Below are 18,883 nucleotides of genomic sequence, written 5' to 3' on the forward strand. Positions count from 1 at the left end.
CCCGTTTAGCTGAAGCAGAGGCCAAAGCAGTGTGTTGGGGACAGTACCTCGCCCCTCAACTACCAGGACCCTCCTTTCCAGCGACACGGGTCTCCACGCACGGCAAACACGTGGGCAGTTTTCTCGCCACTCGAAAACTAGAGACAAGGTCTGTTCCAGTCTCTCGTGACGAGCCCCAAACTCCGTAGAGAGAAACCACAAGGGAGAAGGGAAGGGAAAAAGTTCCAGCCAAGAGGAGAGGAGACGGAAATGAGGATAGATCACTGGGGCTCCAGGATCGTGACACCCGTCTCATCAAGAAGATGATCCCCTGAAGGGCTAGGGTACCTCGGGATTGCCACACCCGTACTCACAAAAGTGAGCCACCTGAGGGGGTATTATATTTAAAGAAATTAAATAATGAAGAATCTGCATTAAATGTATGTATGTTTCTCGCCCCGTGATAAAACAACGGTACCTTAGAGCCATCCAATTTTGAATAACGTATAATATCATCCAATTTTGAATAACGTTTCCACCCGAGTATGGGCATCTGGAAGGCCAAATTTGGAATTTGTTTAAATACATAGTTCATATTTTGTAAAACTTTAACGAATTTTTTATTAACAAACTCGACGATTTCAAAGCGAGCAATGTCAATATTGTACGGGGGGGCGGAATTAATCTCCAGCGCGCGAGACTGTGCATCGGAAATTCTGAAGATATGCTCATTTTAAAATTATTTTTCGATATTGCTGTTGAACTGAATTTTGTGGTTTATATGCGAAGAACATGATATTTAATAAATAAAGGTAACACACGAAATGTTAAAAGAACACCCCTTTGGACGTTATTTAAAATCTTAATCCTTTCAGATTTATTTTATTTATTTATTTATTTTATTTTACTTTACTTTATTTATTTATTTATTTATTTTTATTTTATTTATTTATTTTTTATTTTTTTTAATTTTTTTTTTATTTTTTTTATTTTACTTTATTTTATTTATTTATTTATTTTTATTTTATTTATTATTATTTTATTTATTTATTTTTTTAATTTAATTTTATTTTATTTACTTATTCATTTTATTTTATTTATTTATTTTTAAATAGCTAGCACTGGCCAGTTGAGGATTTCGCTACAACCTAAGGCTAAAAGCGGCGGTTATTTTATTATGTAGGCAACAATTAAGAAGCCACCTATGAAGGGTCAGATAATTTACATTCATACCTTCTCCGGGATTCGAACCTGCGGTGATATTTATTAAATAACGTTAAGAACGTGATATTTATTAAATAAAGTTAACACATAAAACGTTAAGAAAAGCCCCTTTTGGGCGTAACGTAAAATCTGAAAACTTTCAGTTTTTTTTTTTTGTTTTGTTTTGTTTTGTTTTGTTTTGTTTTGTGTGTGCGAGTGTGTTTGTGAATGCGTGTGTCGCTGGAGTTGTTCGCAAAGTTATTGATGACATTGTAGAGATCGATTTGATTGTTCTTGCTATTATATAGACAGTACAGAAAGATTTTTATAAATTCGAAATAAACATTTGTTTTTCTTAAATGATTTTTATTTAGAAAACGCTTTTCACAACTAGAAACACTCAGAGCAATGGGGAGAAAAATTCTCACTGGTATTATATTGTTTGAAACTTTGCCCTGGAGAACTTTTAGAATAAAGTACAAAAATTCAAAGAACTGCTCTTCCCCATTCCTGTTTTGATTTTCCAATCAATAACGGAAATAAAACTCTGAAATATTTCTCTCTTAAAGAGTAATACGTTTTTTATGAGTCAACATTCAGTTAATATTCGTAATTTGCATTCAAAAGTTTCGATTAAAAAAAAGGATAACAAAACATGTAGCAGTTAAAATCTTACGGTAATTAAATTTGTAAGTAAAACAACTTAATAACTAAATTTCAAAAGAAAGTTCCTAAAATTTCTTGGTCAATGCATGGAAATAAAACAAAAATGTTTTTGAAAATAAATAAATAAAAAGAGCGTGTAACTATCATGAAATTCTGTTTAGTGATTGATGCCAATGAAACAGTTCGATACGAGTGTTTGTATGGCATTTAAAACTGGACACTGATTATATAATTTTCTGCTTCATTTAAAATTGCTTATCTAGTTGTAAAACGTTTCATTACATTTTGTTACAGCACTTCTTTAACTATATACTATTCATTTCTAATTTAATATATTGTTGCGTTTTTCGTTTTCTTCTGATACCAGTTGTTGCGTCATTTTCTTCCTTCACGTTCGTACGGGGTTTCTGTGGATTTGGAGTGAATAACGACGACACTTGATGAAGTATCGAAACACACTTTATTGGCCGGTATTAATCAGCACAGCCTCCAATAACACTTTTTACAGTTGCCGAAGATCTACTATAAATACGCTGGAACAATCAGCGACACAGCCTTCGCACTGTCAGGCAATAACGGTGGAGACAGCTTCCTGCAAAGCACTCGATTCTGCTTTCCGGAGTACAGCTCCCTACTCTGCTTGGTCGTTCTCGAAACTCCACGTACTCTCGAGACTCTCCACACTACAACTCGCGATGCACTCGACGACACACGAGCACAGCTCCCGACTCTTCGGTTTAGTCGTTCCCGGAGCTCAACACGCTCTCTCGACGATGCACTAACCGCGATACACTACGAGACTCCTTCGGTGAACTCGACGACCCACTCGGCACTCGCTGCCCGGCTGTCAGCTCGATCGACTCCGCAGTGATTGATGACTGCGGACCAGCAGGGTTTATATAGCTTTCGGCTTGTGTTCGGGAACATTCTGGGCTAAACCGGTAAGAATTCGTTCCAGAAGGATCTCCAACCGTCCATAGTACATCGCCAATTTTGTCGCCAAACGGACGATTTCTTGCTAAATGTGGCAACCCTGCCTTCCCTTGCCATTTTATGGCAACCCTAAAACTGCTTTGAGGGGAAGCTACCTTACCGCGCCTTTACATTTCTTAACAATATGTTAGAGACGAAAGGTATCTACCCCGAATTTTCTATTCCATTTTTTCGTTGGTTACTTTATCATTGAACCAACATTAGCAAGGCAACAACCCTACGTTTGGCGATTTTGAAGGCAAACAGGTACTGGTCTTTCTTCATCATGATCAAAGAGGGAAAACCCACGGCTATATTCGTACCCGAAAGGAGTAAAGCGAACAAGAAGATATTACCATCTAGACAGCAGAAACAGTACCAAAAATTGAAAAATAAAGATAAATTTAAAGATTTTAATTCCAATCCGGTCCTTTCTTACTCTTTTAAAATTCAATTAATATAATTTTTCAATTTTCTTACTATTTCTGCCGAAAGATGGTGCTACCTTCTCGTTGTATTTCGTAGCTTTTCCCTTTTTTGTACAATGTTGCAATCTCAAAATTGTACAGATTTGCACCTTTTAAGTTCAATTAACAAAAAAATTTCCACATTAACATTCCCAACTCTGAAATTAGAATCTATAATTATTGTAGTGCAGATATTAACCTGTTCAGTGCCACGTTATAACTCGGTAAGCCCGAGTTAACTCGGGAGCAGCAATGAACGTGTTAAATACCAGCATTGTAACAGAAACTTATAATTACCTGTATTATTTATATTGACTACTATTCATTGTTTCTGGTGTAATTTTATTCATTGAATTATGTTACATGCATTATGCTGTTAATTGGCATTGAGTGACTGATACTTACATACTGTGTTACACACCAGCTGCGTCTTTGCATGTGCTAGACGGCTTTCTGTAAATTCTTTATATACATATAATCACTTCTCTTGCAACTCAAAATATAATTATTTAAAATAATAATAATAATAACTAGATCATTCATTTACGTTAATTTGGAATTTATTTGAAAGTATAAATTTAATTGATTAGGGATAGGGTCTTGAACCCAGGCACCCTGGTGTCTAACACCATTCCATCGTAGGGGGCCTTCTTTGCTCATGAAGAGAGACCTATACCTGTTTGCCCTCGAAACCGATAGAGTCTTGATTAAAATCTATGCCAAGCAAAGTTCTTGATTTGCAAATTTTATGTTTTACTTGGGTGTTTTGTGAAGCCAGTGGCCTTAATAAAATCAATATTAAGTAACCAGTACCTTCTGTTGTGTGTTATTCCCACCCTCCATGTGCATAATTTCGAAGTGGAATTATATGATACGCCTTTTTTGAAACTTTTCTTTTATCACTTTTGTTGCTATAATTGTTTCAATACAGTACGTAAGTTCAAATTTTGCAAAGTAGAATAGCAGATAAAATTTCGTAATTCTTATAATCTTAAATATTTATATAAATGAAAGTCTACTGATAGTGTAAATGTTAAAATTTAGAATTATCTAGCTCATTCTGAATTCATAATATATGAATACAATTTCATGAAAATTAAATTAACTTTTTCTTGAAAATATTAAAAATGTGTATAAATTAAATTCAGGGATTAATTCGTTGCAAGGCCTCGGATTGTTTCTGAAACTATGCATTGTACGTTTACATATATTCAGCTTTTAAATTTTCTGCTTGATATTAGTTGATTTAGTTTAACCACTTGCGCTACAACTAAACTTCACAATTGCGGTGCCGTGCGCTACAATATAACAAGCGGTAAAGTGTCTCATTTACGCCGCTCCACGTGTGTGAGTGCAATCCAGAGCTGTAACTCAAGAAATAAACAATCTCGTTGTTAGGCGATGTGTGCACCACGTTATTTTCATTTTTGCACTCGGTTTGAGACAAAAGCATCTCAACGTGCGTGGCACGTCTTTTCAGTTCAAGTGGTTAATTACGGTAAAGCGCCTAAGGACAAGCATGTCTTCGTGGAGGACTTCATAAGGGAAACTGGTTCGTATACACCTCATAAGGTATTTCTCCTGCCTTTTTGGTGTGGTGGTCCGCACGCTGGCTGCATATTCCAGAGGTCGTGGTTCGATTCCCGGCGAAGGCGTAGCTAATTTTTCATGACTCCCTGCTTCCAAATTACCTAATGGCTCTACAACCTTACACTTGAGGAAAGCCACGAAAACACCCATGCAGCCAACCCGTTCGCAGGATTCAAACCCCGGACTGAACTACCAGTGTTCAGTGATTTTACCATTTGCGGGCTCCTGCTTGATTTTTAATTCTTAAATTAGTTATCAAATTTTGCAGTTCATTTTAACTGAATAGCATTTCTTTGTTTTCTTAATGACATTTATAATGTAATGCTGATTTTTAATTTAATGTAATTATCAAAAAAAAAATGTTTTAGAGGAATTGAAAATATATATTTATGCATATAATTAATTTTGACTTATATATATTTTATAATGCATTAAAGCTATTGAATTATCTGTATTCTACCAAAAGTTATATCCAAACAACCAGGGGGAAAGCTATTTTGATGTAGCTGATGAGCTTGACAGTTTAAAAAATAAAGAGGTGCCTTGTTTTGGCAATAAGTCAATCAGATCGGGATAGGCTTCAACTGATAATACACTACCAATGGATTTAATTACTGCTGGATATCAGAAGACATTTGCTTTCTGTTGTGAGATTTCTGTCAAGATGGTTGGTTTATTGCATTCTTTATTTTACTAAGCTTTAAAAAAAAATACAAAAATGAAGCAAAAAGATGACTGGTTATTTAACAATGCAAAATAGTGGTATTAAATGAATAAGACCACGAAGGCGAAGAATTTAGAAGAGAAATTAGTGGAAATTAAATCAAAGACGTAATTTTAAAATTTCTGAAGAGGTGTAAGGAGAGGAGAGCCAGTCACTACCAAATCAGAATGATAAAAGTAAAAGAAAGTGCAGAACAGCAAGTGATGCCATATGAGTTATGCAACTGTGCTTAGGTACATAAGAACGTCAATTGGATGTGTACAGGAAGAAATGGCACAATAAAGTGTAAAAAATTCATGATATTGACTGTTTCCATTTAATTAACAATACACCCATCGAAATACTCTTATCTTGTTAACCCCTTGGATTAGATGGTCCTTAACATTGAACTGGATCTAAATCAGAAAATAACAAAGTCAGACTGCTGTCTCGTGAATGCTTTGGAAACTATGCAAGATTGCTATCCTACTATAAATGGCTTCACATCTATGCAGATGATTCCCTTCTGGATTTTACTCAAGGAGCTGGGGCTGGTATTTTTTGTGAAGGTTTTTGTTTTTATCTGCTAGTTGGAAAGTTCACTATCCATTTTGATGGTGAGCTGAAATCAATCTATGCAATTCTTCAGCAACATTCCATTCACCAGAATTCCTTTGAGAGGGCTGCTCTTCAGACTTTATTATTTAATCAGGAGTATAAAGCTCTCGTGTCTTGCAATGTAGATCTCTGCTTGAGAGAATTCAATGTAAAGTGTCTTTCCAGTTGTACCCTTCCACTGTGGTGTTGAGAAAAATGAGAAGGAGGTTGCAAAAAGAAGGTTGATGTTTAATTCAGGAACCAAATAGAAATCTGCCCTTTTATTCTTCGAAACTGGAGATGAAAAGCATCTTTCGATGACCCCCTTCATACAGTGTCCACTCACTCTTCCTGTAATTAAATCCTGGTGTTCCGTCTTCGGCAGATAGGTGGTGCCAAGGAAAAAAAATATAAATGACCAAGTGCAAAATATTTGATAAGATTTTCATGGCTGCTGCTATACGGGGAATTTCCATAAAACATGTTAAGTTTCATTAATAAAATATGTTTTGTGCTATTAATTATCTTGGAGTTTAATCTACATTAATGATCATTCCCATCAATTTAAGTGTTCTATGAATTTTAATTACTGACAAGCTCTCTCAATCAGAATACAGAAATGTCTTGAATCATCATATCACATTTCACCTGGAGTGCCCTCAGCACCAATTCCCATCTTGTTCTGAAAATGCTCCTCGTGCAGCCGTGGTAGCCACTTTTAGACTGTTGACTGGACATATCTGTCACCATGCCCATTTATTTCATTTTAATATTGTCGACCCTTCTATGTGCATTTTGGGTTCAATTGGACAAGATATGACTGCTCCTCACCTTGATGAATGGTCGACATTATTTCATTTTAATTGTGTTATGGAAAAATATTGGAAAGCACGTAGCCTAGTGGCCAACAGGCTGGCATTTGATAAAAAAAATTAAAAGCCTGTTTTTCCCGCAATTTTAGATGTTACTGTATCATCAGTTACAGAAGGATTTCATAAAACACAATGATGATTATAAATTTATAGACAGCATTAATGAGTTAAAATAATTAGGATAAGTACTGTAAATCATTGCACTGATTTACTGAAAAAATGCAAAAGATTTACAAAATAATACACCTAAAAATGAGCGAAAATACAAATTCTAATAATCTGAATTAATATAGTTTAAAGAATTAAAAGCGACTTTTTGTAAGAAAATTATACCTCTCATAAAGTTTTACAACTGCATGAAAATAAATTAATCAATGCATTCAAAACACTGCCATAATACTAGGTATTTATTTCACATTACCTGTATCAGAAAATACCTGAACAAACAGTTTTTCAAAGTAACAAAAAATATTTGAAATCAATAATGTGAGTACATCTAACTGATTCATCAATGATATTAATAAGTACTTTAGAAATTATTTGATTAACAGTTTTGTAGCAGCTAAATCTAAGAGCATAAAAATATAACAAATGACTGGCATTTCAAAATCATCCAAAAAGTTCCATAACATTTTAATGAAAATTGAATTTTTAATTGATTTATTTTTCTGTATACATAGGCATATCTTATATTTAATATGTTAAAAAATAGAAATTTTTGAAATCCATTTCATTTTAATTTACAATTGTATTTCATAGGGATACAAATCTGTACAAAGGCACTTCATATCACACAGCGGCACTAGTGACTTAATAGAAATAAGAAAAGATTTATCATGCATTGGAAATTAAAGTTTTCAGTTGGAGGGGGGCAGTTTTAGTCATGCATTCTGTCTCATGTTTTATAGTTTTAAGTTTATAACAGATTCAAAAAATTATGGTAGACATAAAATATTCTCATGCTATTCCTCATCATTTTCAATTTTTTTTCTTCACATATTGCAGGAATACGAGTTAAAAAAGCTATATTTTTTATCCCAAAATGCATGGTATTAAAAGCTTAAAATCTTCATTTAATTAAGACACAATAACACGCCGAACAAATACTTATTCAGAAGTCAAACAAAAAATATAACGCTGATTTTTGTTGTTTGACTTCTGAATTAGATCTTCAGTTAGCTTAAAGAACACTTTAAACTTTGAGAAATTATACATATACCAATTCCCAATTAGTTCACAATATGTCCAGATATAAACTAGAGTCCAGATTAAAGACTTTGTACTGTACATATTTATGTACACTTTTAGACTATAACTTATTTGTATATCTTTAGTAGTATACAAATTGATACTAAATATTCATAATGAATTTTAAGGGGAATATGAATTGTATCAATATAGAAATATCAAACACTTTTCATAATTCTGAAGAAAATTCTTAAGTATTTTATTTATTAATTAAACCAGAGTAGGAATCATTAAAATAACTTCCTCGAGGTAATTTCAACACAAATGAAAACAAGTAATACATGAAAAATTCTTTATTAGAAAATATAATATGTACATACATACCCATATAGATATATAACACCCACATAGATACATAACAATATTTTTTAAAAAATGGGATTAACTTTTATTAAATTAAAATTTTAAGCAGTTTTATCATTTGATTTTAAAATTAAAAATAGATTTTAGTCCCATTCAAAACTTTTTCTTTACTACTAAAATGTTATTTCATGATTTATTATACATAATGAACATTCTCTCTTTATTACATGTAATTTATTCGTACATTCATTAGTGTACCACATAACTTTAAATGCAGATTTCATATATTTTATTATGAGCAGGTAACTGATGATGAACAATAGAAAAGTGAATACAACTGATGGTTACAGCTTTATCACTTTGACTGCCACATTACCCGTATTCGGGTGACGGCAAAAATTCTGATTAGGCGCATTGCCCACATTTGGGTAATGGCAAAAATTTTGATCAGATTGCATCATCCATGTTCAGGTGATGGTTCCTTGAGTTCTTAGGTAAAATAGGCATTTGAAAAAAAAAAAAAAAAGATTGTTGAAAGAAAGAAACGAAAATGATTGTTGCCGATACCTAAATTCATTCTGTTCACCAAACCAAAATATGCTCTCTTTGGTATCGACTTCTCTTTCTTTCTAAACAACCAATTCTTGTAAAATATGATCAGTGGTATCTATACCACATTTATTGTCACTGCATTTATCAGTATTCGGATCAGAATATGTAATTTTGTTCACAATTATTTGCCTGAAAAATCTCAAATGTTCCTCATTATTACTATTCAAATTTTGCTAAGCCTCGCAACAGGTTTCTTCTACACTGCTATATGACTCACTTAAAAATTATTCTTTTATTTTTCTTTTAGACGCTGCAAAAAATTAGAGCAACAATTATAACAAAAAAAATTTCAACAATTTGTCACTACAGAAAAAATACTTGGAAAAGAAGAAAGGACACCCTTTCTTATATACTTCACTTTTGAGGAGAGATTTTAAACTGAAATGAAGTTTCCAAGTTTCATTCTAGACGTTCTAAACTCATGTGGTGAGAAACAATTGATGCATGGTATAGCAGCCCTTATGACCTAAACGAGATTTTCTTACAAACTCGTGTGGCAGTCAATGTGTTAAGATGTGATAGGACAAAGCAAAACTAGCAGTTTTCATTACACAGAGTGCTGTGAACACCAAAAAACCATAGTTCAGTTCAAGGTATATGAAAAAAATTAAATATCGTTTCAATCATGAATATTTACAATAAATGTTCAAATAAGCACACAGGCATCATAACAAAGACAGACCTCATTTACAACATACAGATTAACTCTCTTGGAAACCTTATCACCAGAATTAATACTGCAGCTATAGAAGTACATCAAGTGCCAAACATTTTCCAATGTGTATGTTTGACACATCTTCCAACGGGTCTCTTTGACATCACTGTTTTATATAGTTGATGATCATTCATTTGAACAATACCTGTACATGTCAAACCTGTTCTTGTAAATACCCATGATTAAAATTACTTTGTTTACCATGTTCTTTGAACTTCCGTTATTTCCATGTTCTAATTCACATTGCCTCACACACCGTATTATGAAAATTCTTACTTTTACCATTTTTATCACCCTTAAAGTTGTAATCACGAATTCTATTACACTTTGTATATACAATATTCAAGCACTCATTTTTCTTGGCTTGAATTTTTTTAACACATCTGATATGCATTTATATCACATATGTTTAATGAATATGCTATTAAAATATGAAATGCAATGTATATACAGTAAATATTAAAATCTTATGTAACAGATATATTACTAAGACATGTGTTTAAGGAGTCTGCAGCTGCTCTCGGAGTGCAGACATTATACAAAAAGCTTGCAATGAAGTTATAAAAATATATTAACATATGTGCATATTCAACATTAAATACAAAATGAGTTTTGAAAAGAATGTCGAATGCCTTCAATGCATGATTTGGACATGAAATTAATAGATTGCCTGCTTTAACATAAAATTTGCTACAGGAACTTGCAGACACACAAACCAGAATTGGCTGTTTATGGTCAGTTGTTCCAGGTGATTCCAAGTCTTCTATTCCCTAAAGATAAATTTTTTTAAAAACACATCCATTAATAATTTATGACAGCAAACCAAATGACAATGAGCCATATATATTACAAAAGTTTTACTTTTCCAATTAAAAAAATAGCATTATTATAATAATCTAAAAAAATCCAATGAATGTTTAAAAATATCATGCAGAGAATAGTTAAGAACTTCCCACTCAACTTCCACTCAGAGCTGTAGTGACAGGCTATAAACACTTGAAAAATTTGGATGTCCCCACATACATTTAAAACAACTTTACCCCAATCCTTCTTTCTTGATCTTGGTTTAGCTGTATATACACTCATCAAAAGTAAAATTGCAACATCATGAAGGAATGTGTAGAGCAATGTGTAAATATCAGGACAGGCAGAGGTAAGACACATATGCAGATGATTAAAGAAACAAACAAAGCTAGGAAAAATTGAACTTTTGATGCAATATATAATGTGACCACCACTTGCCTCTAAACAGCAAGCATACTGTCTGCCATGCTATTAATGATCTCCTGTTATATATTAATTGCCAAGCTGAGTCCCGGCAACTCTCAATTCCTCCATGGCAGCGATTCTAAACCAGTGGTATGCAAATAATAATAATAATAATAATAATAATTACTTCCAACACCTTGTTTAAGCTTTTTTTCTCTAATGCTCATAAATTTATGCAACCTGAGCTTTCTTCGTTCAAGGTCTATAGCCGCTCATAGACTTTTGCAAAATAATCTATTTCTATTTTCACAAAATGTTTTTTAGCCATAGATATGACAAAATTTGTCATAAATGATGTTTTTAAAAAGATGATTAGAAATGGATGTTGTATTTAATAGGAAATAAAAATAAGTTCCTATAAAAAGATAATAATATCTCATTAATTCAAGAGTTGGTCGATTTATTAGCATGTCTGCCAGAGTTGTCCTAATGTCTACACTTTATTCGCCACCATTTCCGAGCTCATATTGCTCTATTTTCAATTAGAATAATTTTTCATATCAATTTGCTGTCTCTAATAGCAGGTATTTTGTCTTCTTGTTGCTTTGTATTCCTTACTACGAGATTTGAGAATATCATTGTTTGTTTTTTGAAGAACTCGTAATATATTGTGCTTTTAAATATTTATGAAAAAATAACAAAACAAACTTAAGATTTTTTTAAATGGAAAAATGGATAGGATTGACTAAGAGGAAAAGTTATTTACAGGCGAAAGATTCACAGGTGATCGATCCAAGACAATCTACTAGCACTAAGAATATTGAAAAGAAAAACCGTTTATAGAAAATATAATGAAAGTTATTTATCATTTGAGTTTACTTGAAACGTAAATGAAATGGACCCTCAACCTCAATGTGTTGTTTGCGGTGAACCATCGTTTCTTAAAAGACATCTTGAATCTAAGCATACCAATTGAAAGGATAAACCTAAAAAATATTTTAATAGGAAATTATCAAAGTTCAAGAATAGTAAACAAGTTATGAAAGGTTTTTTACTTCAAATGAAACAGCTTTAGAAGCTGGTTACCTAGTAAGCCTAAGAATTGCCAAGACTGGGCAGGCTCACACTATTGGAGAAAACCTTTTTATATATTACCAGCAGCTAACCATATTGTTTTAACATTATTCAATAAAAACACAGGCAGGCTCACACTATTGGAGAAAACCTTTTTATATATTACCAGCAGCTAACCATATCGTTTTAACATTATTCAATGAAAAAACAGCTAATGAACTTAATAATATTCTGTTATCAAATGATACAAAGTGTATGAATGCATGGAATGGCACATTCCATAAAAGAGACACTTATTCAAAAAATAAAACACATTAAGTATTTCTCTAAAAGTACTGATATAGCAAACTTTGTTCAATTATTAGTTTACATACATATCAAGAATACTAACGAAGAAGATACACAAATTGCTGAAGAGTATTTACTTTGTGAATCTCTTCATGACAGAGCAACTGCAAATGAAATTTTCGAATTGGCAATTTTATGTTTGAGAATGATATTTCTTGGATTAGGTGCATTGTCATATGCAGAACTCGGGCTTTAACAGGAAAACATTTCGGTATCATTTCTCAGATAAAGAAAGTTGCACCTGAAACTAAATTTAATCACTGCTCCATTCATCCGGAAGCTTTAGTAGCCAAAACAATCCTTGAAAACCTGTAAATAGTTTTGAATCAAGCTATGAAAATTGTTAATTTTATTAAAAGCCAATGTTTAAATTCAAGAATACTAACAATTTTATGGCAAAAGATGGGCAGTGAACATAAAATGCTTTTGCTACAATCTGAAGTAAGGTGGGTTATACAGAGACCGAGTTTTAACTTGTCTTTTTGAACTTGCAAACAGAGCTCATGAAGTCTCTAGGGTATGTTCTCGTTCTTCAGATGATAACAGCTACTTTCAGTTTGCTGATGTCTTCAAGGCATTTTCTACTCTTCTTCAATAGTTTTGTTACAACAACCTGTCATTGATAGTATATATACATATATAGAACGAGCCAGCTACTGGCTTTTATAGCCAGAAACTGGATATCACGTAACCAGATGCTCATGCACATTTAATCATTTGCATATGTCTCTGACATCTATTGATCCTGTTAATTTCACACTGCAACATTCATTCCTTCACAGTGTTGCAATTGCACTTTTGAAGAGTGCATATTCCATGGTAAAGTTTGAAATAATCATTTCTTAAGGTGTCCCCTTTCTGGGTCCTTAAGTACCTTTCCTTGATGCCCAAAGCACATATTTATTTTTAATTAATCCAGCTCTACTACTTCATCATTTCCAAAGCCACATTAATAACAAGACTGCCTGATGAAATCAAGTACCATCTTTTCATAATAAACAATTATGCTTGTTCTTAATTTGATTGCTTTGTTTTAGTCAGAGATTGGAATTGTACTTTTTAAATTTTACTTTGAAGCATTTACTCAATTTACAAATAGAAATCCATGGTCATAATAAGATGCAAGCATGCAAAGGATTAATACCATGCTTTAGAACATATGAACCCTTTCAGCTCTGCTGGTGGCATTTGTCACCTTCATATGTAAAGGTCTCTTTTATCAGTTGTATAGATTGTTTTACCGTTGAATGTCAGAGGTCTCATCTGGGAGCTTGTCTGCATGTGTTTTCACATGACTGTTTGCTCTGAAACCTGATGGTGGCAACTGCCATGGTATTCTAGTTAAGACAACTCAAGTATGAACTTGTTAATATGTTGTAAGCTTCTAATAGCTGCTACAAACACTATTTTATAGACTGTTTTTTGTGTTAAAAAAAGTAAGAGATGCATGACAATCACAATATTTACTTAATGTTAGTTGGAAACCGTAGTGCTGTTGTCGTGTTGTCCTTATCTGGTATGCATTACTGTGGTTGCTCGTTTCCATGTAACCAAAATATTCTCAATATTTGATTATTCAACCTGGACTATGTCATTCATTTAACCCACGAATAATTTAATTTTAACATGTTATAAGCACAAAGCTCAAAAGGAAATGCCATAACGATCCAGGATTGAAGATCGCACCGAAGCCTAACCGTGCCGATCGCTGAAGCCTAACCACGTTGTGAATCTGAAGTGAGCTGGATAACCATCCTTTGACGAAGTAAATAAATTTTTTTATGGTGAATTTAGCTCGATATATTTACTTGAAGAATGACATCTGAAGATTATAACTAGTGGTGACAATTACCACACATGGTGTATCCATTCGTGTGCTGTGCTGGTGCAGAAGAAATGTTGGGAAGCAGTGGAACCTGGATATGGAATTGAAATGAATGAAGCGGAGAGGGAAAAGAATGACGAAGCTCTTACCCTATTATTCCTCATAGTTGAAGATACATTTCTAGATTATATCAGATATTATATTAGAGCCAGAGATGCCTGGAACTGTTTAAAAGAAATGCATAAAAAATTTGGTTTGCTTCACGTGCTGCAACTTATGAGAGAATTCTTTAACATAAATATGAACCAAATGAGGCTGTCCAATCCTATCTAGCAAGATTAATGGACTTACATAGAAAATTAGCTAATGGTGGATATGCATTCACAGATAGAAGAGTGGCTTTAGTTATGCTATTGGGACTGCCTATAAGTTATGAATCGCTCATCCTAAGTTTGGAAAAAGATGAAGCAAATCTGACAACTACGATTGTGAAACCTAGGCTACTTGTAGAAGAGAAACATATAGTTAGAAATGAGAGTTCAGCCGAAGTATATCATGAAAAACAAGCTCTTCACACTAAATGTTTTGCCACCAACCAGAAAAAGCCTGCATTTGGAAAACCCATGAAGAAGTATGCAGCTAGGCCACATGAAGAAGAAACTAACAGAGGAAGAAATGCTTCAGCTGTGGCCAGTGGGGGCACATCTCTAAAAATTGTGAAGAGGCCAAATATCAGAACCAAAACAGTGCCAAAACTGCAGTTGACCTGAAGACAAACATTGCACTTCTGGCAAACGAAGAAAAATCAAGGAAAAATAATCTGTGGATTTTAGACAGAGGATCTACAGAGCACATGACCTCTGATAAAAGAAAATTCTCAAACCTTAAGAAGTACACATCTGAAGTTGAAGTTGCTAATTCATAAAGAATAAAGGTCACTGGAATTGGAAATATTTCATTTTCTGTTGGAGAAGATGGAGAAAAAAAGTCACTATTGAAAATGTTCTATATGTTCCAGAACTAGGAGGAAATCTATTATCCATTGGTAGAATTAAAGTAAAAGTAGAATTTGCAGAAGGAAAAGACAAATTGATTGGTAAGAATGGAGATACTTTTCTATCTGGTGAGAAAAAAGGAAGACTGTACATAATCGAAGAAAAGATGAGAACTGCCTACATTACGAAAACTGAAAGTTCCGACTTGCTGCACCGTAGACTCGGTCATCCACACTCTTGTACAACAAAAAATATCATCCCCATTGGCAGAAACCTGAAATCAACAGTATTAGTAAATGCACATTGCCAAGTCTGTATCCAGGGAAAAATGGAAAGGAAGAAATTTCCAAAGGCCGCTAGTACAAAAGCTAAAGACGTCCCAGAAGTTATACATTCAGATGTTGTTAGTGAAATTTCTCCCCTTCCTTTGGAGGCTCAAATTACTTTGTGACTTTCACGGATGAATTTTCTCACTATACCACGGCATTCTCTATGAAAGCCAAAAGTGAAGTACTAGAAAAATTTGAGGAGTACCGTTGCATGATAGAAAATCTCCAAAACAGAAAAATCAAATTCCTGAGAAATGACAATGGTAGGGAATATATAAGTGAAAAGTTTGACAAGTACCTCGCTGTGCATGGGATCCAAAGACAACAAACTGTACCTGACACACCCCAACAAAATAGTCTCGCAGAAAGACTGAACCAAACATGGCTGAAGCAATAGTTACTGCGGCCTATCTCCACAACAAGCACCCATCTGTGGCAATTGATGATGATATTCCAGAGGAAAGATGGTCAGGGTCAAAACAGACCACCTCAGAGTTTTCGGATGCAGAGCCTGGAGTCATGTTAGCTCACACTCAAGAGGAAGCAAGCTTGATCCTAAAGCTACAGAATGTGTTTTTGTGGGCTATCCTAAAGGAGTTAAGGGCTACAAATTGTATGACCTAAAGAAGAAAAATATTTTTGTCAGCAGAGATGTTATTTTTGAAGATAATGTTTTCTCCTTAAAACTAAGCAACTGTGACAATCCTGAAGAACAAGCTTCTCTTAAAATTGAAGACTTTGAATCAGAATATCCCTTGGACCTACCTGAAACAGAAGCTTATGACTCATCTCTAGATCACATAACTCCTGATGTAAATGACTTGGACGAAACCAAACACCTAAATACAGATCCGATTGACCAAAATTCTGAAAGATGTCCAGACCTACAGCTTGAAAATACTTCTAACAACGTTAAAGACGTTTTTAACAACCTAGACCCTGAAGTCGAAGCAGCAGCCAGAAATCCTACCCATGGGAGTGAGAGAGGTAAAAAAAAGAAACACCAGAATACCTAAACATTTTGAAGATTTTTATCTGTATAATGCCCAAGAGAGACAACAATCTGAAGAAAAGGACCCACTAACTCTAAAAGATGTCCTGAAATCACCCAAAGCTGACATGTGCTTAAAAGCCATGGAGGAAGAAATTCAGAACCTCACTCAAGCTGAAACATGGGAACTAAGTACTAAACCACCAGGCGCCAAGGTAATACCATCCAGATGGTTTTTTCATAAGAAAAAAGACGAGATTGGGAACCGAGCAAAGTTCAAAGCCAGATTGGTGGCAAAAGGCTATCTGCAAATACCCAGAAAGGACTTTCAAGACACCTTTTCACCAGTCATCAAACTTAAATCTATAAGGTTACTGATTGCCATAATTGCAGAGAAAAAGCTAGAGGTTCATCAAATGGATGTGACAGCTGTATACCTTTATGGAATTCTAAAAGAGGATATATATATGGCACAGTTAGAAGGCTGCATTGAGAAAGGGAAAGAACACCTTATCTGCCACCTGAAGAAAAGCATTTATGGTCTCCGAAAATCAGGACGTGCATGGAATACTTGCTTGAACTACTTCCCGATCCAGTATGGATTGAAAAGATCAAATGCAGACCCTTGTACTTACTTTTGTCACGAGAAGAACATCATAATTGGAGTTTATGTTGATGACCTCCTGATAGTCGGAAACATGCCAGAGATAAATGAATTCAAGGAAAGCATTTAGAAAAGGTTCAATGTCAAGGACCAAGGTCCTGCAAGCTAGATCTTATCAATGCAAATATGCAAAGAAAATGGATCATACACACTAGATCAAATAGTTTATGTATCAGAGATCCTAAAAACATTTAAAATGACTGAAGCAAAATGTGCATACACGCCACTGGACCCCAGCATAAAATAAAAGAAGGTAGATGAACAACAGTGGGAGGAAATCAAAGAACACTGCCAAGGAAATCCTATGGATTAAAAATTTCATCAAGGAAATCTGTAGTGAATTAGCTGCTTCATGTCAAAAAGTGCTAGTCGACAACCAGGGAGCAATATTCCTAGCCAAGAACCATGTTACTTCTGAAAGAAGTAAGAACATCAATATTAAATTTCACTTCCTGAAAGACCTAGTGAAAAGAAAATGTGATTGTATTTGATTATGTGCCATCCAGCGACAATCTCGCTGATTTCCTAACTAAGCAGACCTAAAAAAAAAAAAAAACTTTTACATGACATGAACTATGCCAGGACTCGCATGTGAAAATGATCTCCTTCAAAGTTTGTGACTGAACATAAACCATTATGGTTGTAACTGCATAGAAACTTGACTTAAAACTCCAGAAAGAAGCCTAGATACTAATTTTTCTTAATTATTTCTATGTAAATATTGTGTTTCCTAGTATAACTTAATATGTGTTCATTTAATGATACAATTCATAAGTAGAGGTCAATAGTGTTTAAGCATGTAATAGCAGCTACATCGTTTTTCTGTAAATGTATACAACCACAGGGTGATTAATTTTTATGGAAGTATTTAAATATCTTGCACATAGTGTGATTGGCAAGAGGGCGTGTTAAAAAATAAGATATGCGTGCCAATCACAATATTTACTTAATGTTAGTTGGGAACAGTAGTGCTGTTGTTGTGTTATCCTTATCTGGTGTACATTACTGTGGTTGCTCGTTTCCATGTAAACAAAATATTCCCAATATATTTAATTGTTCAACCTGGACTATGTCATTTATTCAACCCATGAATAATTTAATTTTAACATTTTGTGAATTCAAAAAATCCAGGGGTTAAAGGGTTGATCCCTCACAAATCTAATCAAACCATCTCATTCTCTAGAAACATCTGCTGGTATGTAGGTATTATTCAGATCAATTCCATTCAGATACCAGAGTAACTATTTAAATAAACATGCATCATCTGTGAAAACAATAGATGACAACAGCCTGAAAACACGAATTTTAGCCATATGGACCAAATACAGTCACTGCTGAAATGTGGCTTATGATCTGCCCTCTTAAAATGAAAGTTATTACAGGAGTATCAGAATTTATCAATACTTACATTAGCAAATATGATAAGTGCAGGACTAGGAATCGATCTTTTCAGATAACTGCATGATGGCTTAAATTTACTCTATAAAAAAAAAAAAAAAAAAAAAAAATCAAATACAAAAT

General features: G+C 33.8%; 1 protein-coding gene across 1 annotated transcript in view; it reads right to left on the reverse strand.

The window, feature by feature from the left end:
* Positions 1-8,575: 8,575 nt before the first annotated feature.
* The window catches only part of LOC118204093 (uncharacterized), a 46,642-nt gene continuing 36,334 nt past the window's right edge, over positions 8,576-18,883 (reverse strand). Inside the window, exons 11-12 of the mRNA XM_085821553.1 lie at positions 18,771-18,842; positions 8,576-10,697 (exon numbers count right to left, since the gene is read on the reverse strand). Of these exons, the coding sequence (XP_085677679.1) occupies positions 10,395-10,697; positions 18,771-18,842 (375 nt within the window). The 3' untranslated portion in view covers positions 8,576-10,394. The remainder of the gene's footprint in view (positions 10,698-18,770; positions 18,843-18,883) is intronic.

Source organism: Stegodyphus dumicola, chromosome 8 (assembly GCF_044657685.1).
Source record: "Stegodyphus dumicola isolate Sdum_Otavi_A_Nest chromosome 8, ASM4465768v1".
Classification (NCBI taxonomy): Eukaryota; Metazoa; Arthropoda; class Arachnida; order Araneae; family Eresidae; genus Stegodyphus; species Stegodyphus dumicola.